The sequence below is a fragment of the Passer montanus genome, unplaced genomic scaffold (genome assembly GCF_014805655.1).
Source record: "Passer montanus isolate IOZ18808 unplaced genomic scaffold, ASM1480565v1 scaffold5, whole genome shotgun sequence".
Taxonomy (NCBI): domain Eukaryota; kingdom Metazoa; phylum Chordata; class Aves; order Passeriformes; family Passeridae; genus Passer; species Passer montanus.
In genome coordinates this window covers 8,161,105-8,188,502 of record NW_024369929.1, presented here as the reverse complement: position 1 = coordinate 8,188,502, position 27,398 = coordinate 8,161,105, and the positions used below count along the sequence as shown (strand labels likewise).

At 39.6% G+C, this 27,398-nt stretch overlaps 1 protein-coding gene across 7 annotated transcripts; it reads right to left on the bottom strand.

The window, feature by feature from the left end:
- Positions 1-1,012: 1,012 nt before the first annotated feature.
- SPPL2A (signal peptide peptidase like 2A) lies at positions 1,013-27,099 on the bottom strand. Of its 7 annotated transcripts, XM_039723445.1 has the most exons (18): positions 26,891-27,026; positions 24,580-24,703; positions 22,852-22,971; positions 21,937-22,119; positions 21,139-21,228; positions 17,760-17,893; positions 15,554-15,705; positions 14,706-14,802; positions 14,104-14,205; positions 13,424-13,505; positions 13,074-13,148; positions 12,406-12,462; positions 12,197-12,250; positions 11,670-11,769; positions 10,769-10,846; positions 10,283-10,443; positions 8,130-8,163; positions 1,015-3,699 (listed from the first exon to the last, which is right to left on the bottom strand). In XM_039723445.1, the coding sequence occupies exons 2-18, from the start codon at positions 24,685-24,687 to the stop codon at positions 3,668-3,670; spliced, it is 1,659 nt and encodes a 552-aa protein (XP_039579379.1). In that variant the 5' UTR covers positions 24,688-24,703; positions 26,891-27,026; the 3' UTR covers positions 1,015-3,667. The 7 variants fall into 7 exon arrangements, with proteins under 7 accessions (XP_039579380.1, XP_039579378.1, XP_039579381.1 ...); XM_039723446.1 differs by lacking the exon at positions 24,580-24,703 and having other exon boundaries at positions 1,013-3,699; positions 8,128-8,163; positions 26,891-27,099; XM_039723444.1 differs by lacking the exon at positions 8,130-8,163 and having other exon boundaries at positions 1,013-3,699; positions 26,891-27,019.
- Between the last annotated feature and the right edge of the window lie 299 nt (positions 27,100-27,398).

Genomic DNA, 27,398 nt, shown 5'->3' with positions numbered 1-27,398 from the left:
GTGTGTCTCCAAGGATGGAGACTCTACCACCTCTGTGTGCAACCTGTGCCTGCCAGTGCTTGACCAAACTCACAGGGAAAAGTTTATTTTTGTGTCTAAATGGAATTGCATTGTAAAGATTGGACTGATCTAAACTGTCAAGCATCTTTAGAAGAAACTGCCTCTACTTGAAATTTTGAGATTTACAGTTTAGCCAGTGTGTCAGATGGAGCAGCCTTAATAATGGACTGCATGGGGAACAAACAGTGAAAAACAAGTTTGCTGATTGCAGCTGTGCCTGTTCTTCTTAATTTCTGCTTTTTAAAATAAGTAAATTCAAAGAGCATTTTGCAGGTTCTCTCCCCATAGAGCACTCCTGTACTGCGACTCAAAGTTACTGGAACCTCCAGTGTACAAGCAAAAGAGACTTAAAATACCTAAGAACATGTTACATCCAAAACACTATCACAGGGCTGTAGGGATGGCTCAAGGATTACCTATCAAGTGCACTCAGTTGCAGTGATTTTTTCCTTTTTCCTTGCCAGTACTTCCAACCCAGCCTGGGTTTCAAGTTTGAGGCTTGGCTGTTTCCTGTCCTCATGGCCAAGCACCTCCAGCTGAACACTGCCTCTGCAACACTCCTGCCTGGCTGCAGGGAGCTTGTTTCCATCAAGAAGTTTGCAGCTGTGAAGTTTCCAGCTCAGTTTCTCAGGAGTACTTTCAGGGAGCCTCAGCACTAACAGCTGTACAAGCATTTCCTGAATCACACCAGGAAAAATGATGTAGCTCAATTCACTTCAGTTCCTCCCTCTTCATCCCAGGAGCAAAAATAGAGAAAAGCAATGTACCAAACCCATCACACAACTGGTACTTACAACTGGAATCATAACTTTGATACAAGGAGAAAAACTGCAACTACATATTCATGGGGGTGCATTATGGATTTTTAACTCGGTATTATGAAGTGTTAATTGTTTTGCCATGAACATTCACAGTAGGAAAAGGATGAGTTAGAACAAAGCAATTACTCAACTATTTTTTTCCAAGTAACATTTATTAATAACATTTTTAAGGTGATAACTTAAGAGTCATAAGGAAGGGGGCTGTTGTCAGTAAACATACAATGAAAAGGTAGTAAGATTTTTCTATTAAAGTATGACTAACAAGGCTTTTAACAGTGTTTAGCTCAACCAAATTCAATATTAAAAACATTCAAAATTGCTAGAAGTGTTGCAATCAGTTCTATTGAACTTATAAAAACCTCATTTCAGTAGTCAGTACTAACCTACTATTTATACAAAATTTTAAACTCCATTCATAATTTTTGTAAACAAAGCACCTAAGCACTTGAAAGAAAAAAAGTTAGTTTACATCCTACTAAATGGCAACACGTGTGTGAAACCTCAGGCATGATCAGGCATGGAGTATTATTAGGCACAAAACAAGACAGAGCTTCCACAGCCAGCTGCTGAATACTTATGTTGCCAAAGATCTTTTTGATTTATACTAATTCCGTTATCACTTATAGCTCAAAATTTAATAAATCCTCCATGTGGAAGATTTCAAAGAGACAAAGAAGTCATCTTACATAGGTTTGTGAAGCTTCTGAGGGCTTTCAATTGTGCATGATTTTGAATGAGTTATGACTTCTTTATCTGCTTCAGGAATTTCCAGAAACTTCTTCAAAACCACTGAACTTTGGCAGATACTGGGCTTGTCAAAGAGCATAACACATCAGAAGACACATTTTTCAGTCTGCTATTAAAACACTGAGGTATGCTTTAATTTATTATGAAATGCCAGTTAAATAAAACAGAAGATGACCACTGTATTCTGAGACTGTCAGTTCAAGCTCAAGTCAAGGGGGAACTACCAACATACAAAAACTGCTTGTAATTTCTATTTTCTTAGGGAAGCTGCAAACAAGGTGAGTTCTCTTACCCGTATCAACTGGCACCATGCTCAGTCTCTGTGAATGGCAACAACTGATATCCAGGCTGTCCTTTGTCTGCTCCTGACTCTTGCAAACAAAACTTTAAACCTGATATAAATTAGGTAAATTTGCAGTAAGCCTTTGTTAACTGCCAATACAGATTTTCAATTGTCTTAATTAGCATACTTCCAAAGTAAATCTAGCTACACTAGATTTAATCAGGGTCAATTTTCCTGAGCTGACATGCCCCAAACTGACTAGAAATGTCTAGAGGTGACCTTCAAACAAAGGAGGCACTGCAGGAAAGCCTCCATTGCCGCTGCCCAGCATGTGCTTACTCAGTTGTTTTCTCCAGGGTTCTTGAACTTGTACTTGCTATAGGAATGACATTCACTTAAAGAATAGGAAAAATGTTTTAACAACTACCTGACATTAGCACTGAGCAAACGCAGTGGTCTCCCCTTGTTGCCTTCTCCAGTTTTCTTTGGTGTCAAGTGTTAGCATTACAGCTATACAAATTTTCTATGCCTAATCCCCTCAATTTGCAGTTTCCTGAAAAAAGACCAGGTGTCAAACTCAAACTCTTCTAAATGCAAACTAATGATTTAAACTACTTCTCCTTTTTCCAAGTCTTTAAAAGCAAAAACAAATTAAGATTAAACAAGTTAAACACATGCATTTGCCTTAGCTAACACAAGTACTACTAGCACTATTCAAACCTGTTTTGTCTATCAATTGCAAAGAGGTTTCAAAAATACTTTAAAAAAAATATGGTGCAGATGCAAAAGGTAAAAAAACCCCAAAACTGTCCTGTCTTCCCCTATCCCTCTGAACTGACCCACAGCCAAACGAAGACCACGAGTACACACCTACTCTCAACAGGTGAGAGAACCAGGCCAGTGTTAACATTTTATCCCATTCCTTAAAATAGCACTTAGTGAGCAAAAAAACCTCTTGCCTTCCACACCATCTTGTCTGTCAACTATTCCAGGAGCTGCACAGAAGTATTCAGGATTATGTGTAAGTCCCTCCCCTCTTTTACTATTTTAAAATGTTTGGCAATGTATATAATCCAAAGACTTGCATCAAAACTTAACAATTTTCACAATTAAGGCATAAGCCAATGATACAATGAGGGGAGTGGGGAGGAAGAGTTCACAACCCCACACTCAATTTGCCCTGTTATTTATTTTATGGCTGACAATGTACATCAACACACACAGAGTTTATTGAATTACTTGTAGTAATGGAACTATAGTTTCATTCTTCAGTTGCTATAGTTACATTACTAACCAACTTTGCATTCAAAATCCGGAAAGAAAACATATGAAGGGTACTTTATTTTTTTTTTCCAAGAAAGCTAACAAGTCTTAATCAAAACTTTCAAAGGACATTTCACTTTAGATGATATGGGCAAGCAACTTTTATAAAAATATACTGTATAGAAACACAGTTGGAAAATTGCATAGAAAATATCCTTTTATTTAAATTGAAATAAGGCACAGTTTTACTAGCTATGGTTTGGCTGTAAAAATGCGACTATTTTGATTACTTTTATGTTATCAACAGTATTTTCCATAAAAATATAGGTGCAGGAATAAAAAACCCTTTTACACAGAGTAGGAAACACTCTATTGTAAATTTTCACCAAATTTACTGTAATTCAGCTGTCAAAAATTCAAATGCTATTTTAATTCAGGATATCCCACATATTATTGTCCTCCAGGCTGTTCAGTGGCTGATGCTGTGCTTTCTTCATTTCCTGTGTAATCCAGGTGTTCCATCATCTAAAAAAGGAAAAAAAAAGGGAAAAGAGATGGTTCTTTATAAAGAAATACTGCTTTACCCCATTGATCTAAAGTATTTGTTAGCTAAGAGAAATATAATTAAACACGTGTTAGAGTGCATTTTAGCAGCATACATTTAGGAGGTCCTCTACAGATCAGAAAAATATTTAAGCCAAATAATCAAAGCTGTATTAGCTAATGCTTTCCACTACAAAACAATTCTCCAACCAAGGACCCGAGTCCTCTACAAGAAAATAAACTTGTCAATGAGAAGTATCTCAATTACTAAATACAGAGAACAAAAAAACCACTTGGGGTTAAGCAAATTTTTCAAAGATATGGCTTGCAAAACTGGAAGTAGACTCTAGGATCTTACCTGACATTAATGGGTAGCAAGCAATAGCTTGAACAGAAAAGACTTGCTCTTTTCATGGCTGTAAAGGCTACCTATATTACAGCTAGTTAAAACTGACTGAATTGGTTCCATTTCTTTGTAAATTTTCCTTTCATTTCAGAAAGGATAAAGGAAATGGAAATAAAGTCCTGCATCAGGAAAGAATCTATGCTAGATTATTATATTGACTAATTATACTTGGCATTGATGTAACTGATTCAATTGCCTGAGTAACTCAGAACAAATTTGCAGTTGTCCTGACTAAAAAGCAGCCTGATTCCCTACCCACTGTTGTACTGCTGCAGGCAGTGAAGGCTCTGATTTTATCCTGGGACAAGGCATTGAATGAATTACAGAGGTAATACACACATTTGTTAGTTTGATAAACTGAGACCATCAGTTTGAGGGCTTCAGAACTGAGCATAATTAACAAGGGGCCAAGAACTGGACAGTTTGGGTAGCTGACAGCCAGAGACAGAAGACACACAAGTAGTACAACTAAGGCTGAAAAAACAAAATGTGCCAAGGAGCTCATATGCCCAGAGTGGCAGGATTATTAGGTCAAGAGATAATATTTTAAGCATCAAAAGGTAGAAAACCCTACTTACATTCTTCTACAGTGGCATATCCTGCCTGTCTTTCTGTGCAACAGCTGCTCACTGTGTGGGTTCTGATCTAAGGTGGGCAGATTTCCACACAATTATTTTCTTGTCTCACTAGCACCTGCTCAGAATCCTTGCCAGGACAAAGCCAGGCTCTGAGACTGCTTTAGTGTGGTATAATTCTATGTACAGGGTAAAAAGACTTGTTCCATTAACTTTTCTCTTCTTCTCTAGTTATGACACAGCTCTGTGCCATTCTTTCTTTCATGCCACCAGAATTGTTTCATTGAAAATACACAAACATACCTTATCAAAAGCACTTCTGCTTAAACAAGCTGTTTCACACCAGCATGCTGTGCAGTAAACCAAGATGACAGTTCCAAAAAACAAATCAGTGGGGTCTGGGTAAGGTTTAGGAGAGCCCAGTGCCACAATATCCATCTAAGACCAGAGAAGGCCTTTCACAACCCTGCCTTAGTGTTCCAGAATAATGACAGTAAGAACCAAGGCAGGCACCAGTCTTGCCAACAGACTTAAGGACTGAGTTAGAGCAGCAGCACAAACTCAGTCCAGCAGTGAATACCCAGCTCTTGTGCTAATGACAATCTTGCATTTATTTCAGTATATCCAGAATTTTCCTCTACACTGTGACCAAAAATCCACATCAAAAGTCACCCAAAGCAAAATACTCCCTACAATTACAGAACTCAAACCATCCCTTTGAATGAGGATTAAAGTATTCATTTCCAGGATAAAACAAGAACAACCTCCCCCCACAGTACCATATTCTATCATGTCATGCCATGTATCTTCCTTCAGCCTAGGGAGGATCATCTAATGGCTGGCATAGAGAAAGGAATTTTGCTAAGCATTTTTGTAGTTTTTTCCTATGCAATTGACAAGATGCTTCTAGAAATAAGAGTTAAAAGTACTTGCAATAATTTAGTGTATTCTGAAGTCTTCTGGTAATCCTACAACTAAGCAGTAAAAAATGGAGTTTTTTGTACAAATGCTGGAGATAGCAAATGTATTTAAATTTTTACATCTCCACTTAATCAGATTTTGAAGTTAACTTTTAAACCAAATGCCTTGTAAAATTCTGTGGGTGTTGGTGGTGGTGGGGGGGGCATTTATATAAATGTTTCAAGGCCAAAAAAGCCACCCCATTGTTAATCTTTCCTCCACACAGAAGGACAAACCACAAACTAAAGCTGGGGACAACAGGTGCCTCTCTAAAAGTATGAGATGGCATTTAAGCAGCTTTGTCCACACATGTATCTCCACTGTGGATTCTCTCAGGACAGCCCCTCCCTCAAAGCCTCAGCAGAAGCTGCAGGAATCTTCACAATAACCAGCTGCAAGATGAAGGCACCTGGCTGCAATCCTGGACAAAGCTGCTGCTTTAAGCTAAGAACGAGGCAAAGCAATCTGACTGTACATTGTGGAGAGCTCATGAACATCTCTGAAGTGGAGGAGATTTAGAAGCTTTGCTCTCACACCTGAATTTCTGACAGTTTTTAAGGGGGAGGCGTTAAGACAGCTTTGTAACTAAACCATTTTTGTTTAACCTATCTACTAACATGGTGAATCATTAAGAACTAAAACCAGCAAACTTACCCCCCACATAAAACACTTTCACAGAGCCAAACTAGCAATGGCAGTACAAATCTCTCTCTCTAAGAGCACACAGTACCTATGCACACAGCTGCTTGCAAGATTCATGGCAATAATGTAGCATTCGTGGAATTCTTAACAACTCCCAGTTATGATGATTTGCAAGTATCTAAAAATGTGATTATACAACTTACTAAATAGCAGGTGCATGCTGTATAACATGCCAGTGACAAATCTGGTGATTTATTACTTCAAAGAAAGATAAGAAGTGCTAAACACTTCAAACTGACAAACTCCAACAAGTTTCAAGACTACTCCATGTACAAGACTTCAAAGTTGCATTAGGCCACTAGAATTTCCATGATTTTGCTAAAATTTCATAGATTGCACTGATACAAAAAGCAGTATTCTAAAATTAATTCAATAACTGGAAAATAAGTATGAAATTAATTTATCATGAAGGCATCCAGAGAAGTATAAGCAATTCAGAAACCTAGATAAACCTTTATTTTACACTTCACGGCAGCAATACTGCTAGTTAGATGGCAGGAAAGTAAGCACATTACTTTTCCAAGAAATCTCTCACTTCATTTAATAGTTAAAATGTTTTCTGTGCAGCAACTCTTCACAGCTCAAAACTACACCATAAAAGAGCCACACAGAGCATAACTAGAATTTAAGACTGCATCATTATGCAGAAACAGAAATTACCTCAGCTATGAATTATGGGACCTCAGAGCTATCTTGGGGAGTCAAGTATTTGTCATACGTATAAAGTAGAAACTAAAAAAGTGATTTTAACCAACCTATCCAAGAACTCGAGTGAGCACAGCAGGACAGAAGAATTCTAAGTTATAAAAATAGTCTGGCCATCTGCTTTTAATTTGCACTCAACCCTTCCCACTTCCTAATATCATCTTTGGTTTATATCTCATTTCTTTATTATTAAGGCTTTTTAACGAGACTTAAATTGTTAAAGTACTCTTTCTTAGAGAGCTAATGAGAAAAGTACTTTTTATTTGAGAATTTAAGACACAGTGAGACAGAATTCACCATCTCAAACTGTCTTCAGAGCAGACACCCTACACTTTATAAATAGATGTAGAACTCCAGCAACTATAATTCAAGATTTATATTTAAATGCCTAAATTCCACGAGAAGCTGAAATTTGAAAGCTTGCACTGCTCTCTGCAAGCTGTGTGGACAGCAAACATAAATGCCATCAGTGTTAGCAGTCAGGAGCTGCTGCCAAGAAAGGTCAAAGCTCGCTGCAGCCCAGCCAGGCAGGCAGCACTCCCAGCTCAGCATGGAGCACACTGCAGCAGGAGGGTGACACAAGGGCTGCAGGCATGGTTACTACAGGCAAATTTATAATGCTCAGCGTTGTAACACAAGGCAACAAAATTGTTGTTCAGCACTAAGCAGGTTTTCACATCTATGCAGCGACAGAAAAATCAGGTGAAGGGTATACATATATGCAATATAAGTAACTAACACCAACTGCAAATATTTGAAGACAGTCCTAGGGTTTGGGAAGCTGGAGAGTAGAGAAGCATACAAAGCCTGCCTTCAGGCTTAGGAATCACAGCTTCATTGCTACTTCTTATGTTTTCCTACACTCCTTTAAAAATAAAAGGCCTAAGTGTGAACACAGATTTGTATCTTGTCTTCAGTACTACCCTCTTCTATCGAGTAATTTATAAAAAATTAAGAGGTAGATGCAAAAAAGACTGAAAAGAAGAAGCAGAAGGGGAAGAAGAAGAAAAAGGAAACTGTAAAACGATTAATAAAGTTGCATTAAAAGAAGGCCATAATCACACCTTGTAGCAAAGGCGTCCTGGAGGAGTCCGATACCTAAATAAAATTTATTCCATTATTAAAATCATATACAACAAAGCCAACAAAAAAGTCAGAAAAACCCCAAAATCCAAAAAGGTAACTAATGGACTATTGTTATGAAGTTTAGTCACCTGATGCACTGTACATGCTCTTCTACCCCTATTCTTAGGACACTAACAACTCTGCACTCTGCAAAGTTTTTCTGTTCCCATGAGGGCAAAGCAAACCTCAGACACAAGTCTGGCCACCCTTGTCAATGGAGCAACTCTGCCAGAGCCTCAATCACTGATGTAGCAAAAAAATGGTCTTCTGACACCTTTCCATATCCTTCCTCCCCAAAGTGAGCACTGAAAGCTGGAGACTTCAATCCTGGTGCTGCGTGAGTTGGGGCTGTTTGGGGTTTTGTTTGTTTGCTTGGATTTTTTTGCATGTTTGTAAGTTGAGTAAGGACAGTTCAAAATACAGTTCTAGATAAGAAGGACAACATATGAGAAAGATCAACCCTGTAGCTTTTCAAGAGTGCAACTTGAATAACTCTCTGGGAACAAAAAAATTAATACAAAAATATTCTTCAGAAATTTGTAGAAAAATAGAAGTTAGTAAAGTTACACAGAGCTCAGCTGCAGGCTCAGTTACAGACTAACTCAGGGATGGTGGAGTGGGGGGGGTTGAAATCAACGTTTTAAATTGTGCTGGAAATGAAGTCATCTAACTCAAAACAAGCTGAAGTTCAGAGTAGTTTTAATCCTTCAAGAAGCCAGTTGAAAGGACATGAAATAACTACTATGGCAACATAATTCTTTCAAGTATGAGTTTTGCTACAAGAAGTGCAAGAAATTTTTGTTGCTACGGAGACCTGCCAGATTTACTTAGGCCAATCTTACTCAGAACTCAAGTGAGGAAAATTGCAAAAGTGCAAAAATTGCAAAGTGTTTTCCCCACAACAAACCCAGAGTTACTGGGCTTCATAAATGTGACTTTGTTTATTTTAAAAGTGCAAACAGTCACCAATTTATATATACATGCACAGTACACTGAATTCATTCTGACCTACAGGAACATTTCTATTCACTGGACCTATGAAAGGAGGAGTTGATTTTGTAAACAAAAAGACAGGGTATTTAGTTAAAGCTGAAAATCTGAGTAATTTCACACCTAAGCCAACCTCAGCTGAAGCAGGTTTAGTGTATTAGATCAACAAAAGGTAGCATTTTGCTGGTAATACTACAGGAGCTGGTGCCTGTAGTTTTACAAGAATTACTCTTGACTTCCACTGATCCACTTAAACTTTCCAAACCTAGAAAAGCAGGAGCTGCTTCTATCCACCATGAACTTGACACCCACCTTTTCCCAGAACAGACTATTCAAACTGCAATTTCAATGTGCCCTAGGCGTAGGTGATGGTGCCTCAATTCAAACAATACTGAACTTAGGTCTCAAGCAAAACAGAGTAATCCTGAGACTGCTGTGTCTGATAAATGCCAGCTCACAAGGGTTACTGGCACACCCAGTTACTACAGCAAACCACATCAGGGAAAATGTGCACATGTCAACAGGTGACATTTTAAGAACTGCAGTTCCTGGGCAGTGTTAGACATAACCAAGGGGGTCACACAGAATATCCAAGGCAGCGTGCCCACATTGTGTGCTGTGACAGGAAACAGTTACACAACCCAGCAATTTTGTTCCTGAATGCTCCATACAATCCTGATGATGTAGGCCATCAGTGAGGCATGGAAAGTTTCTAAAGTCCAATTTGATCACCAATTTTTTGGAACTGTCTCTAATACAGAACTAGTGCAGTTTGGAGTCTGCATGCTTAGTACAGTGACTCATGTTGTACCACATCAAGATGATAGATGGGGAATGCTGAAATACAAGAAAACATTTCAAAGTAAATAGAACAAACTACTTTTCCTCCCTGAGTACTGAACCAGCTATTTCATCTCCCTTGAGCTTTGTTCTGCCATGTCAACCACTAGACTAAGATTTTCTAAGAGTAAAGACTACTTTTCCTTATTAATTCCAGAAAATCACAGGAAAACTGGCAAAAACTGGTTTGCAGGTGAACCTATCACCAAGTTCTTAGAGAAGCATACACTCAAAGGAACTAACAACAAGACCTGCAGCCTACCTGGTAACTGCTTCCTTTCCAAAACTTCTTCATCTCTTTGCGCCTCCAGGCAACGAGGGAGCTCGTGATGAGTGTACATGGTACAAGATAGAGAAGGGCAGGCTGCCCCATCTTCATCAGTGCCAGAACAACGAAAGTCAGCACCATGCCAACAGCATAAGCTATAAAAAGACATTCATACACACACAATCAAGAACAGGAGCATTTTTAGATTAGGTCAATCATTTAGTAAGACGATTTCTTTTTAAGCAGTATTTTCCTTGTTAATATAACTGAAGAAGAGACACAATAGGCTGCTCTGTATTTGAAAAATTTCTCAAAGCAACTCTCTGCCATAAAGAATAGTCACCTTAAGTACAAGTAGGCACACTAAGAAGAGTTTCTAGATTCTTGACTACATTGAACCTTACCTGAAGAAAACCATCTAGATCTGCATTTTAAAAAAGCTACCACGAAGATCAACCATGCTGAATTATCACAATTTACCTATTGTGCAGGAAATGTAGTATATAGAAGATGATCTTGTTTGAACATCAAATCTTCGACAATAGGCAACCAGAAGCCCTTGAAGGGAAACAAAGTTAAAAAAAGAAGGGATTAATGAAATGTTTAGTCGCTGATTTTTTTTCTCCCCAGTTTTCCAAATGAAAGCAGCATAAAAGAATTTATAGTAAGACTTCCCATTATGGTATTTTATCTTCTTCCAATATTTTTTCTGTAGAGGCAAGAACCAGTCTAAGAAATCCTACAGTAAATGTAGCAAAAACCATAATGGAAATATGAGCCAAGCAAGTTTGAAATTAGAGGTTTGGGGTTTTCAAGCAACCTAATTAAATTGTGCTATTTTCAGCTTTCTAATACAGAAGTGTAACAACCTATTTTTAATTTCTTCAACAGGATTTTAATGCTCACTCTTAACATTCAGCAATTTTGCCTGCACATTCTCGATTAAAGTAATTTGCTCAAGACTCCAATTATGACCAAATTCAGCTCTTCTGAGAAAGATGGAAAAACCTGGCAAAATATTTTACATTACCTCACCTCTAATTACATAGTCTAGGATCTGAAAATCTTACGAAGTCACAGAATATTTGCTTTCTGTGAGATTTTAATGGTATTTAGTTAATAGTGACAACTGGATTTACCTATGGGACTTGCATTTACACGATCCAATACAAGAGAAAATAAAAAACCTTTCACTATTTAATTATTCTATAACATAGTGAGTTTTCTTCTACTATGGCTTTTGTTGTATTCTGCACTGACTGATCAAGGCAAACTGCTCCATTTGATTTAGTAATTATCCTGTGAATAATCTCTGCAAGTCAGCTAAGAATAAAACCCAAAATATTTATTCATAAGTTAGTTACCCAAAACATTTGCTCACCTGGGACAATAATGTCTCCAAAACCCAACAATGAAAAGGGCAAGTCACAGAGTGTCGACGCAGAGTGTTCAAGTCTAGGCACTCTAATTACCACGGGTAACTGGAAAACATTATTTCAGAAGCCACATAAATCTCATCTAAAGCATTCTGGTCTTCTGGATATTTTTGGGTGCTTGAATTAATAAACAGTTTAAATATAATTAATTTATCGTTAATGTAGACTTCAAAATAGGTAGAACCTGAAGTAAAAACCAGAAACCAACATAGAAAGTAGATAAAGCTTAAGGCAACTGTAAACTGGAATTTCAGATTTACAAATAATATGCACACACACACAAAAAAAAAAGTTAAAACAGTATTTAACCATGTAACAGGAGTAACAAATCTGGATTATTACCTAACTATAGAATACTGATCAATGATATCCAGGCCCTAAAGAGAAATTTGGACAGTAAGGTTTTCCCCAAAAGAACAGTCTTTTCAGAGGAAATAATTTAAAAATCCAGTATCTGAAATACAATCCTTACTTTCTCATGGGGAGCTGAGCGTTCAGTAGGGACTTCCACCAAGTTTCCATCACTCTAGGATCAAACCCAAGTCAACAGGCATTTAATACTTGTAAGAAAATAGAAGAAGCTGGCTATATTTTGTGAGAAAGTTATGCTGAAAAGCACACTATGAATTAGCTACAGAGTCAGTACTTTAATGCTGCACGTATTACAACGACTGTTCATACCTTTTCACTGTTTCCAAAGGGACCAGCTGCAACTTCAACCATTATACTTGCCCCATTCTGAAATTAAAGTTATTTTTCAAAAGTTAGTGGTTTAACAAACCAAAACTTTCGTATTACGTTTACAAAAACTGCTTGTACTTCCACTTATGATTCAGGATTGGAAAAATCCTGAATATCAAAGGGAATGTTCTGGTATTGTACAGTATTATACTGCATTGTTTGACAATAAAAACATGTAGTCCAGCCTAAAATGATGTTAAAAAACCCCAAACAACAAGTCTGCTAAATGTAGCTGGACTTTTAGATAAATACATGTCAGCTTGTTCTGCCATGAGCTTTCTGCTTCAAAATAAAAGCAGGTTAACACTTGCACACAGTTCATACCACACTGCAAGTGATCATTGCAGAAAGTACTAGAGCATATTCCAACACATGGGTGTTTAAAGCAAAAGGACAAAAACTGGAGGGCAGTAATTTCTCATGATCACACTAAGTGGGGATGGTTTACTTTTGACCATGTGATTGCCATAAAAATTTAGGCACTGTTGTCTTACATGGGAAAAAATGGAAATCAGCTTTTCCACCTTGAGAACATTGCAAACACTGACCTGTTAAACAAAAATATTCTCCCAGTCATTTTTGTTCTTACAGAAAATTCACAGACATACCTTTGTGATAAATGGTGTTATGAAGACAAAAAACACATCATAGAGAAGGAGGAGGCCTAGAAGTATTACACAGGACTGGTAAAAAAAAAAAAGAAAAAAGAGAGAGAGAAGAAAATATTACTGTGGGTTTTGATAACACAGCTAGATTCTGGTACCATTACAGTACTATGTGTTTTAATCTGGCATAACATTTAGAACAGGATTAGTTTCTTTTAATAATGATTAAAAATGGTAAAGATTACGTTTCATAACATATATTTCTTGTGTATTGAAAAGACAGTACTTCCTGACAGTAAACTTGCAGATTCATGGCAGTAGAATATTGTCTTAAGGTAAGCAACTTACAGTACCTTAAAGTTGGGCATTTTCAGTGTTTTAATGAAGTTTAGGCAGAAAGCAACTCCCAAAATATCTTGCAAAATCCAAGCCCACCTGAAAAAAAAAATAAATTTTTTTATAGGTTGTTCAAACTGCTGCTGGAACCTAGATTTTTCTGGAACTAGCAAGGAAAGTTTCTCAGAAAGCAAGAAATTAGTTCTTCAGAATTACTGCTACCAAAACCACAGAAGTCCACAGAAGATGGTCAATTTATACCAGCCTCTGCTCATAAATAGTAACTGTGCTGGTAATGGCTGTGATAGAGTTAATTTTCTTTAGAATAGCTGGTAAGGGCTATGTTTTGGATTTGTGCTGGGAACTGTTGATAACACAGGCATGTTGTAGCTACTGCTGAGCAGAGGTATTCCCTAAGCTATTCTGCACCTCTTTTCTTCTGTGGCAATCATTAGCAATCAAGCTAGTTTTTCCTCATCTTCACAGTTTTTTATAACTTCAAATTACCACACAGCTCATTTGCATTGCTTTGTTCTCTATTACTCCCATGCTTGTTAAACTTCAAAATACTTTCATGACTTTTTTGAAATTGGCACTGGAGTTTAGAAGGATGCTGCACTCCAGGACTAGCTGTATGCTGGGAAGTTCATTAACAGCAATTATTCACCTTACTCTTAAGACAGAATGCACCACTTACCTATCTTCATTTCGAAATACTGCCCAGACAACAGCTGCTGCTATGCAGAATATAGCAAGAAAAATAAGCCTCACTTCAATGGTTTTGTTGGAACATGTAATCCTAAAAGAAAATAATTAAATTAAAAGAGAAAGCCTGAACAGCCAAGACACATACTTGTGCTATCACACATGCTTAAGCTGACAAGGTGTTCTCAACCCAACTCCTCTGCTGCCTGTGGCACAGTACTTGCTCCAAACAGGATCAAATGTGCAGGATCCTCCCCTTACAGAGTTCCTTGATGAACACATGACAGAACAACCAGAATTTTGTAAAACCAAGCTCAGCCAGCCATCCAGAGCCTTTCAAATTTTACTACAGAATGCTTTCAAATAAAGTTAATGCAGCAAATCTACAACTATTTTGACTGTTGATTATGCTACAGATACCTTTAATATTTATTAAAACAGCTTGTGATTTTCTTTTGTAACTATCACACACTCTAAAACCATACAGGAAACAATCTGTCAAACTGTTCTTATATTTTCATGCTGCCTTGGGTAGCAATCAGAAAACACCCAGAGGAAGCCTGTCATTTTTAATAAGTGAAAGGTGCACAATACCTGCACTGCCCAAATGGGATTTGTCCTATTAATGCTGCAAGACAGTTGTACAGACTCATCGCAGATGCCAGGCAGAAGACTGATATTATGACATAAACTAAATCAAAACAATGAAGACAGGAATCAGTGAAAAAAAAATAAAAACAGCAAATAAACACAATAACATACATTTGATATTTTGTGTTCAAGAGCTGTCTGGACTGGCACTGGGTGATGTGGTTTAAGGGTCACAGTGACACTACTGCAGACAACTAGACTGGATGATATTGAATGTCTCTCTCAACCTTGAGGATTCTGTAATTCCACAATATAAACTGCTAACAGTTAGAGCAATGCTCAACAGCCATTGGAGACCATAGTCAGTTGAGTATAGAATGCTGAATTCTGAGTGTCTCTGCCATGACAAAGTTCTCATCAAGCAAAAACTTGACTCAAAGGTATCAGAATTGCTTTCTAGTCAGACCCTCACCAAAAAACTAAAACCAAACACCAAACTCCAACTAGGAAAAAACGTTCCCATCAAGCAAACTTTAAACACTATTAGGTTGTCACTGCCATCCTCCCAATAATGTTGACATAATTCATGTATTTTTTTTGCTCATCAATAGTCACCTCTCTTCCACATGACTTCATTCAGAACAAGCACTGTCAAGGCAGTCTGTGTAAGAAAGCTGAAGAAATCTCTCCTTTAAGTAGCAACTGCATCCTTTCAACCCTCAACTCATGCATGGAGAGAATAATTTAAAATATTACATTCATTTTAATTTAGAAATCTAGCTTTTTAGACTTAAACACTTCATAATATCATGTAGAAAGTAAGTCAAATAAGATTATTCATTGTTTCTTACCTAACCATTTGTAGAAGAAATAAAGTAAGACGAGCATGACACAACAGATGACAACAAACAAAATAACTGTGAAAGGGGTGAAAGTAACATTTTCTTCCTTTTTCCATCGGGTTTCTCTCTCTCCAGGACTTGCTACTGCTTTCAGATTCTCACTGTTTTAAGAAAACAAACACATTTACCTCAGATTACGAAAATGTCTTGCTATGACCAGAATTGATGGTTATAGAACATTTAAACTGACAAGGTTTCAGTTTAGCCCTTCATACTATCATTAGACTTAAACACAGAGAAAACTATGGTTATTGTTTGAATTTCTCTCCATTTTTTAATGAAGATAAGCACTTCCAACCTAGCACAGATCACACGGAAGATTCTTCTGCATTCCTTTCCAATGGTGTGGTAATTGCCAACTTTAGGGCAGTATCCCCAACCAAAACTCAGATCCATGTGAAGAAAAGTGGGACTACACTCTTAAACTGCTTTTCAGGATGCACACACTGAGCTCCATTAGTGCACCACTTCTGATTAGAAAATTTATTGGGCTAAATGTGGAGAATCTGATAAATATGTCTACAATAAATCAAAACCATAGATATTGCACACTCTTAAAACTTCATCTAGACATTAAGTGTCTGCCATACCCATTCATGTTAGAGAATGAAGCTAGCTAAGTACTAGTTCTTTTACACCTCATAATTACAGAGTAAGTGAGAGAGAGGTGGTATAATTGGGAATTTTCACTGGGAGTAAGATTCCTGTGCATACATACTCCATATTTATACCTCACCATGCAAAATAAGGAGACTTAAATTGCAGTGTTTGTTCTTTGAGCAGAGAGCCCTTCTACTCTTTAGTACAGACGTGGTGCAAATTGCCCATCAGATAGTGTTCCTGAGGAATCCCAGGACCTACCTGCCAAACGCTGAATTCAGCACTGAAACAGCTACCTTCAAAAGAGAGTAACCCACAGGAGCAAGGCACCTTGTTAGATGAATCACCTTCTCAGAAGACATGCTTTGAATAAGCAGCTTTTTAAAAAAAATAAGCTTGCCCTAGATCTATGAAAGAGCACTTTAACTAGTTTAATAAATTACATCTAGGTATTTTTAATATGGGAGACAGCACCACATTTTGTTATTTTAGCATTCAGTGCAGCCACACCCTGCAGCAGTGCAGGGTGAAAAAGAAGCAAAATCAGATCAAACCTTTAAAAAAAGAAACATACACACCTCCCCTCCTACTTCTTTAATCTCTTTAAAATAGCTAATTTGCATAACTGTGGGAAAAAGGAAGCTGTTGTTATCACATACAATCCTCTCCTTGTTGTACAGCTGGGGAGCAAAGCACCAGAACACCCTGAGACCCTGAAGGTAGCAACACACTCTGGCCCATTTAGCATACACAGCCACCCAAGAAACACTGCAGAATAATGCCATGCTCTCAAAGGCCAGCTACAGCCAGTTCAACCCCAGACCAGTAACAATTCTGTGCATCACTTAAAGCTGCACAAGCTCAAGGACAGTGCAGAAACCCCCAGCACCCCTTGCTTCCCCTGCCTGTGCCACATTGAGCACTGCCACTTCCTCTTCCCTCCACAGGGACTGCTGCTGCCTCCCTGTCCTTGCCCAGTCCTAGAGCTGCTGCTGCCCCAGCTCTGCTGCTCCACCAGATAAAATAAAAAGCTGGAGCAGATAAGCCAGGCTGGACTTTATCTGGAGCCAGCCAGACAAACTGTGCTTCCCACTGCTCCTAGTGACAGGAGTGCTGCACAGCCAGCTGGGATGGAGCAGCTGTACAGATCCCCACCAATGCAGACACTACACACAATGTGTATTTACCTCCTGAATCACTGCACTTGAAAGGAGTAACTAAAATACCTGATTTCTATTGTGGATATTGGAGAATTACAATGCTAGTTACAGAATGTTCGGTAATTTGTCAAAATGTTAACTCATGCCTCCTCCCAAGAGCTGCATTATCCCTCAGGAACTTTTACAATCCATGCCTGAGGTTCCTCAAAGACCTCTGGTGATTTTTCAGAGGTTACAGTGCTCAAACATTTAATGACAAAGCAGCTAATTGCACTTAGGTCTTCTAATTTTTTAACCACCAACCTAAAAGAAAATAATTTCTCACTGATCATTGTGACAGTTTTCACAAGCTCTGCAGTCCATGTAATTTAAGCAGCTCCATTTAACCAACTTACAGTTCTGCTACTCCACTCCAGTAGCCTCCCAGTGCCACTGTGAACACAGCAATCAGGAAGATGACAACCATGCTGTAGTCAAACTCTGGCAAAGGTGGTGAATACAGAGTCACATTAACTTCATTTCCAAGCACCTGAAATATAACATACATGTTGTTCATAAGGGGAACAAAGAAATTATATTGCTTATTTTCCAACAAGATGTACATTATGATCTCCTACTCTTAATCTACACAATGCTGAGAGGAAGTTTTCAACTCACTGCACAAGACAGGACATATGTTTGCCAAAAAGCAATGCTTCCCATGCTACCTTTCAGGATGGTCAGGTTTGGAAACAAATCTATTATTACTCCTGTGCAAATACAGAGATACCACAAGAGAAAATGGTACCTCTTTGCATTCTTTCCACACTTCTGAGAAGTTGTGCCTCTAGCCCAAATGCCTCCCCAAAATACACCAAGTGCTATCAAAGACATCTGCTCTGCAGGAAAGCACACCAAACTCAAACACCTTGAAATCTGCTGAGGTACCAGCAGATCTACCTCTAGCTCTCAAACCCACAGAACTCAGTTCAGAGACTGACATGAGGCTTCAGACAGAACAGTGACAGCTCAAGGTGGCAGAAAGTTATTTACCAACAGTTTAACACAAACATGTGTTGAGTTGGATTCAAATGAAAAGAAAGCAATTTCACACTATTTTAAAAATTTAAGACCTAATAAAAAAAAACAATCAGCTGAAGTACACAGAAGAAAATGGGAGAGAACACTGAGATGTAATTGGCACTGAATCTTGAAACTGGTACAAAAATCTTGAAAGCAAAATCAAGGTGCTCCCATCTGACTGAAAGGTGAGATTTAAAAAACAAAGAAAGGATGATAATTTGACAGGAAATGGAAAGTAGTAGGGAAGACAAGTTTGCTGTTGCAGTCAAAGTAAGTCCAGACATCTAAAATGATTGTGCAGTGAGAACAGACTTCAGAGATGCAGAAAAAAACCCCAGATTTGTTTACAGTCTGCATGTGAGATAAAAGCAAGAGAGAGAAGAACAAGCCAGACAGGTTTGGCTTCAGAAAGATCAAACTGGCACTAGAAAGACCAAATGGGAAGGCCAGTGGTAGAATGGAATACAGTGGCCACAGATGAAGAAAGCTGAATCATTTCAACATCTAAATTTTCTAATTACAGATAATAACCTTTCTGCAGGCTAAAGAAGTCAGAATCATTCCTTTTGCCTGAAGCTATGGAAGTTCAGAAAACAAGGAATGAAATTAAATTCTAGTGAAACACTGTAGTTGTATGAAGTGGAACATAACATTAAAGGGAATAAAAAAACCCTATTCAAATTACAGCATCCTCTATGTAAAAAAACCAAACAAAAAACCAAACCACATGCACAAAAAAAACCCCAAACACACACCACCAAGAACCAAAAAAAAAAGCCAAAAATCCTAAGAGGCTTATACATTTTTAGTATTCAGTTCCAACATATCTTAATCCAGTTTTTCTTTGAAGTTTCATATCTTACAAAGTATGATTAACATTAGACTCTAGATCAATTGTTTCCTTTTGGTCCTATCATTCCTCTCTTCACTAAAAACTTCCTAAGTCTCAACTTCCACCACAGGGAGCACTAGAATGAAACAAACTGCATCAGGTAACAAATCTGCAAGAGAGCTGTCCACTGACAAGGCTTGTAACACTCTGCTATTGCTATCAAAACTCTTAACAGACCTGGCTGTAATGGTGAAGGCTAACAGAAATTATTTACTTGTCACGTAAAAAGAATGCTTATACAAACTATTTGCCCACTGACTGGTGCTGTCTCTCTCTTCTAAACAAAAGGAGGAAGCTGGAAGCTTTAAAGAGAGTTAAACAAGAAATGCAACTGTAGTTGGAAGTGTACAATGGCTACAATTCCAAACAGTGCATATGATTCAAAATAACTGCCAGTGACAGGAAGAAGGCTTTAGCCAAAACCTAGAGCAGAACCAGGAAAGATCACTTGTAGTGTAGGCTGAGTTCCTCACTACTTTTATGAAGGCAGTACCATTATAAGACAAAAATTAATTATTTGATTCAGCAGCAGTATGAGACAGCAGAGGTGCTTTGGTGAGTTACTCCAGCTGTACAGAAGTGATTCCACATCACAGCACTGCAATCATAACTGGGCAATAAAGAAGTGCAGACAAGATCCAGGCCTAACTTGCCACAGTTTCATGTTAACAGGGCATCCTAAAACCACCCAAGCAAGCAAACAACAGTTATCTGACTGAAGAAACAATCTGAAGACAGAGGACAGCCTGAACCCAACCAGAGCACTTATCAAGGCTGTGGCAGTCTGAAGACAGCACAAACCTTCAGTCATGTCAGTGCTCAGCAAGTACCTATCTGTAATGACAGCAGTGAACAACCAAAGTCCTACCAACCCAGGCAGTCTCAGTTTGCATACTTACCTAAGACAACCTCCCATGGCAGCTCTGAAGATTAAGAGCAGAAATGGTGAAGTGAGCTTGCAAATTCAACTCAAGGAGCTAAGACTACACAGTGCTAGCCTCTGCTATCCCCAGAAAAACATGAGCAACACAACTCCTGCTTAGCAAAACCATTCAAAGCTAAATAAAAAACTCAACAATATAATAACAACAGAAAAAGCCACAATGAGGAAAATATACTGTTTTCCTTGAAACCCTGTGCAGTATTTTTTTATCCTAATATTACATGCCAAGGAAAAGAAACTCCAAATACTCCCAAAACAAATTTCCCTGCCTATGAAGTGTAGGAGATAGCACAACTGAAGTATTTTAATAACAGGCATTTGGCATCTCACCATCAACTCACCAACAGAAACTCAAACTACACTGCCTAACCACTCTTTAGCTAATGTTGTCACATTTTACAGAGGGAGCTCATCACCTGGCAAAGGCAAAAAACTCCCAGTCTTTCCTCAAGAGCCAACCTGCCCAGGTGCTGCTTGCCTGAAAGCTCTGCTGCCAGTAGCTACAAGCTCAGCTGTTGTAGTTTCTGCACTAAAGGAAGAGCCCTCTCAGGCCACAGCTCTTCATGTGTGTCAGGCACCTGCAGCTGTATCCAAGTCCACTGGAAGACAGCTTATCTTGTTCAACAGGAAACTTTTAAGGTTCCCTATCTCCAGTCAGGTATTGTGTTTCCCAATCAGTGAATCAACCATTCTCTCTTGTTCACCTGATTAGGAAGACCAGCACTTTCACAACTAAATGTCCGTCCTCTCTTAGGAATGAAAGCAGTATCTAAGCACATTCAAATCAGGCAGACATCCAGACCTGACCTGAAATTCATCTATTTGTTCCAACACCTAAGTTTATACAACCATAAGCTGCTGAAGTTCTGCTACTTACCAGCTGCATATCTACTATGTCATTATATCTTATAAGAGCAATTGGAACAGTCACATCTTCAAAATCAGTCTTGTTATCTGAAATAGCAGACTAAAAGAGAAAGTGAAAGTGGTAAGTATATTGAGCCTATTTACAAAGTAGGTTAGATCCCTAAAAGCAGATTATCCTTTCAGTGTATTTGTAGGAAGGTAAAAACCAAAAAGCTCATTCATCACCCTTTGCAAAAAGATTAAAAAAATATAGATGTACTTAAATCAAACCAGGTGATAATACCAACACATATAATCAAAACTGGTTTTAATTTCTACACTTCCAAAACAAGATGAACTTTCAGTGATAATCACACAAACACATGAACTGTACATATTTGTACATACACTTTGCAGCTGCAATGGAGAACAAAAAAGCAGTAAGATCTCACAAGACCTTTTTTTATTTCCAGTTTTGGATTACATTTCCCTAGCTCATTTTTATCACACACATCTAAAACAGTATCATCCAAGTTTACATGGAATTCAGAATGCACCAAAATTAGGGAATGATAAAGACAAGTATCTGCATTCAGAAACATGTTTGAAGATACAAGGAACATTTAAAAATGCAGCTCTGTAGCTCCTCTGAGCTGATTTAAGCCAGCACAGCTCTGTGGGAAGGGTAAATTACTCGTGCTGGAATTCCAGATGTGCTCAGGGTCCCCTGCTTTTGGGCTTCTCTCAGCTCACCCTGCACAACACTGCATGGGACCAGACAGACAAGACATTATTTCAGTACAGAAGAAAACTGTTTGTTGTAACTTACCAGCCTGGATTTACTGGCAATCAAAACCATTTTAGCACCCAAACTTTGTGCAATTCTTGCTTTCTCCAAGAAAGTGCAGTTTCCTCTCATCACTACAACTGCTTTGTCTTTCATTAAGCCAGAAGGAACTTCAGCTGAACTGCAGAGGACTGTAGAAGTCAGGTTTTCCAGAGGCATGAAAGTCTGCAGAGGAAGAGGGAGAAAAGGAATGTGATTAAAGCAGGAAATTTGATATTACAAACAAATTAATCCAGATGACTACAATATTATGCTCTTTAACTGGAGATTTGCCAGGAAGAGGTGTAACAGAAAAGAATAAATCAGGATTACAAAACCACAGCAGCAGTTTCTGCAGCCTGCAATAGTGAGGAACATTTAGAGCAGCACAGAGCTGAAATAATCTGGCTATTGCTAAGTGCAATTTCACAGTAGTTGGTATTGTAATTTAAATATAAGAAACTGATTACACAGAAAAATCACCTGTTTAAGATAATTAAACAGTACATCAAACTGATGAGCCAATATAAAAAAAAATTCAGAAGTTTACCAATTTTTGTAAACAAATATACAGAACTTAGACATAAGAATACAGAACTTAGACATAAAGATAACATCTGAAGGAAAAAAAATTAACAGGGTAAAATGAATACATAAACACATAAATACAAAAACTGGTTCTAAGCACAGAGAGGGTATTCCCTTTATAAACTCTAGAAGCCAATTCTTTCAAGGATAGAAATGTTCACCATAGATTTATTTTCTGGGGGGTGATTTGGGGGGAAGGGGACATGAAGCAGAACAGCAAATATTCAGCATAGCACGTATTTAATCCAAAATTTTGAAGACCATTTATAGTTGACTCAAATTCACACTGCATTCTAGTTTTCTTAGAGAGTATGACTACAAGCTACTTACAGCATTGTCCAAGGTTTTTGGAAGAGATACCCAATTGGAGTTGTAAATGATGCAGTAATCCTTAGTCACTGGAGGCACTCCACTCCCAGAGGCGTGCAGGATCCCCTCATCAGCAGCCACCTGCAACAGACCACAGTGCTCTGAGTTACACCAAGTTCAGAACATCAGCTATGCAAACATTCTTCTAAAAAGCTTGTGAAGAGAAAGACCTGTCAGGAGAAAAGGAATTTACTAAACTCATTATTGTACATAATAACTGATTCTAAGAGAGATGGGGAGCTTGAGAGCAGGTTGGAAATCTAGTAAGAACCTAGCTACTGTATAATGTTGCTTATCCTCTTTGCAAATACAGTGTATTTATGACATGTACAGTTCATGTCACCAGGCAGAATACCAGCAAGAAACCAAAGCAAATTACTTCAGATTCTCTATCTTGTGCCTTCCAAAAAGTGTAAAATTTTACATGGAAAACAATTAGAAGAGTATATGGAAAAGAGATTAAGTTCTAGAGTCTTCTTCCCTCACAGACTCTAGAATTTTCCCTACTAATAAAAGTAGGGGATTATATGTATTACATATATATATATATATATATATATATGTCAGTTGACAATTCCCAAAATTGCAGTGATAGAAGCTATTCTATATCTTCCCTATGTGTGTGTATATATATATATATATATATATATGTATGTATCACATGACAATTCCCGAAATATTTTTTGTCAAGTAACTGTAAACACAAAGAGACCAACTACTCTACCTCAAGAAGAATTTGTGTAGTTAAGGAAATACTGGTGTTTCTTAAGATCAGAGCCCCTCACATAATATGATTCCTGTTATTTACAAATGCAGCTGAATTTTAAAACTCATGATAATGTTAGGAATGTATACTTCTCCCCAAGCATAAATAAAGGTCAGGCATCTAAGTGGATAAATGAACAGACCAAAGATTAGATGCAGCTACAGCTATAAAGCAGTGAAAAGAAATAAACATTATTTGCATCACAAAGAAGTATCCCCGTAAAAAACATGGAAGATGTTCTTATTTCAACTGTTTGTCTTGAAATTAACCTCAATGGCAAGACACATCAGAGTAAAAAAAAATTAAAAATCCTGCTGTAAATTTCAGATTTGTATAAAAAACCACTAATATATTAAGCTAGAAGTAGGCATGGTATGGGGGAGAAGCCCAAACAGTTAGATAAACAATGCTAAGCATTAACAGTGCTAGAAAGGCATTTCTCCTCCCTCTAGAAGATCTGTATTCTGCAGCAAGGGAGAACTGGAGAGAAAATAAAAGCATGTGACGATATTGTTTCAGAGGTTTATGTCTGCCTGGTTTGAATAGCAAAAAACCTTCTTCAGAGGAATCCATTATATTGGCCCCAGCTCACGAACATCTGCTGGGAGAACTGTGTCAAAGGGCCTGAGCACATTAACTGTTTAATACAGAACAGTTCTTCAGCTGTCAGCTGAAATAAATTGTTCCATGATTTATGATCAGCACAAAAATTATCAAGCTGCCCTCTTAAATGCATTCACCTAGCTAATGGTGAATTAAAAGCAGTGAAGACTTCTAACAGGTGCAAACCCCAGAGGTTCACATCCATTAAAAGCTCTTTCTGCTTCATCAGATAGAATAATAAGTGTTTTCTGGGTTCCAGGAAATCAAGTGTTAACACTACACAAGATAAATCTACCTAGAAGGAGTGATTACTTGCTTACATGATATGCATGTTTTGTTTGGCAAGCTTCCCTCCTCTGGGGATTAATCAGGGCACACAATTCATCCTGATGAGGTGGAGGGAGGCAGGACCTGAGCGTGACGTGCATCCACACCTATTCACTGCTGAGCTCCAGAGACAGCATTTCAAAGTTAAACATTAAAAGAATCGCTACATGATATGCCTCACTTGGAACATTCCCAGGGAAATCCTCTTGCATCCAGCTGAAGTCCTGTCACCTTCTAATGGCTTCAGTATCCTTCCAAAACAGACAAGGGCTAGGTTTGGGTAGGTGGCCTGGCAGTCAGCTGTGCCACTGAACAAATCCTACTCTTACTATACAGACATTTCTCACAGAGCACATTTTCAACTTTGTTACTTAAGAACAAGACTAAATGTGTGATCACAAAAACATCTCTTGAAAAGATTAACCTGCTTCCCTAGGCTCATTTCCTCTGGCATAAAAGCATTCCCAAGGAGAAGAGGCATGACAGCTGTCCTTACTTCAAGGGGCATCACTATCTGCTTTCCCTTCAGGTTCAGACAATTCCCAATGACCCCTGACCTCCAAACAGATTCCTTCCTATTTCTGACAGGTAGTTCTTTCCTCATACTTCCCTCCCTTATCACCTTTAAATTTTTGTTGTATAATTCCTTATCTTTTATAGAGAAGTCTCATTCTGTCTCTTAATCCCTAATTTTCCAAAGGTCCCTGTCACTGCAGGGATATAAACCTGGGCTGAGAGCTGAGCTTTGGAGTGTACCAGTAACAGCACCACACAGAATACAGGAAATCAGATGAACCAGTAGACACAGAGACCAAACCAAGCCTATGTTTACAACATCCATCACAATTAGTACCTAGATAAGACACACAGAAACTCAAAGGGAAAAGGCAGTCTGTATGCAGCAAGTGACAACATAAAACCCACTGAAACATAAAAAGGAAGGGGGAAAAAATAGCCACAAACAGAACAACCATCATTTTGTTGTTCTACCAGTGGCTGTGTGACACACACATATCAGCCCTTCCCACCCCCTCCAGGCACTGTGACCCAGGAGAACAGGAGCCCATGCCCAGAGAGCAGCAGTGATCCTTCCCCAAACCCAACTCCCCAAGCTTCTAATGTCAAGAGACTGCTCCTGAGGCAGAATGACCTGGTCCAGTGCTCACCACTGCTGCAACTGCATCGGCAGAGCAAAGAAGGAGGCAGGACACAGGCCCTGGAGTCTTTTAAGAGGGCAGAAGCTCCTTCCTTGTAAGCAGCAAACCAGTGGGGTAAGGGCAAAGCCACTCTTCCTGCCAGTGACAGCTACGTGGGACTCAGGAAAAGCCAGGGAGACAAGTTATTGCCCCCACAGGCATTCTCAAGGTACTGAGGGACTGTGCTGTGCACCTGTTGCTGAGCATATCCAATGGCGACTTCCTACACAGGAAAGAAGTATTCTGCATCCTGAAGCCAGGGAGACAAGTTATTGCCCCCACAGGCATTCTCAAGGTACTGAGGGACTGTGCTGTGCACCTGTTGCTGAGCATATCCAATGGCGACTTCCTACACAGGAAAGAAAGAAGTATTCTGCATCCTGTCTTACCAAAATGCGACAAATTCTGTTAAAATTAAGTTAAAAGGAAAAAAAAAATTAAAAAACAAAACAAACAAACAAAAAAAAACCCAAACAAAAAAAGAAAAAAAAAACCACACAAAACTCAACAACAAAAAAATTTCGTGGAACGGCACTTAATGCACATATGTCCTTTGTACTGCCTAAGCAGATGATGGAGGTTTCTGAGTTCCCCATTTCACTCCCCCATTTGGCAGAAGGGGGTCTGCCAGATCTCCACGGCACTGTACGCCTGTAGAGAGGGACAAGCTGGGAATGCGTGCCACACCGAAACCAAAACTGAAGATGAACGAGACAAAAGTAGGACACACACACACACACTAGGAGCTTCCACCTTCCCCGCAACCAAATTTCAACCCCATGTTTATCCACGAAGGCACCCGTGAGATTTGTTATCTCAACTCCCAAGGCGTGACCGGAGCTGGCCCGGCCTGAGCTCCCCGGGCCCGGTGGGGGGAACCGGGAGGCCTCAACCCGCCGGGCCACACTCCAGCCCAGCCCCGAGGCGCTCGGGGGCACGGGGAGCCCGGCCCGGCCCGGCCGCGGGAGATGGGAGCTGCGCGGGCCCTGCCGGGAACGGGCCCGGGGGAGAGCGCGGCCAGAGGGAGCCGCTGGGCCGGCAGCGAAGAGAAGCGGCAGGCAGCGCCATCCGCCCGCCCGAGCAGCACCGCTCGGCCTCGCGTCCTTACCAGCGGGAGCAGCAGGGCCCAGAGCGCGGCCCGCAGCAGCCCGGCCGCCCCCATCGTCCTCCGCCGGCTGCTCGGGGAGGGGCCTCCCTGCGCTCGGGCTCCGCACGCCCCCGCGGAGCCTTTCACCGGCTCCCGGCGCGGCGCCCCTTCCTCTTCCGTCCTCCGCGCCCGCCGGCGCTGCGGGAGCCGGGCGAGCGGGGCTGCGCGTCCCCGCCCCCGGTGCCGGTGCCGCTGTGCCGCCGGGCCCGGGCGTTCCTTCGCTGCGGTTCCAGGCGTCCGTGGCTGTCAGCGTGTCCGCCCAGCAGCTCCCGGTGTTTTAGGCACTGAGGGGCTCGCTAAGACTCCTCAGAGTCCCTACATGTAAGAGGAAAGGGCCGCGTTTGCCTCACGTCTCCCGACACAAAGCAATCCCAGGGTTTCGCCTCGGTCCAGCCCTGGCAGAGCCATGGGGAGAGGGGGAGTGAGGATGGCAGGATGTCGTACGTGAGAGCAACAAGTACGAGAAACA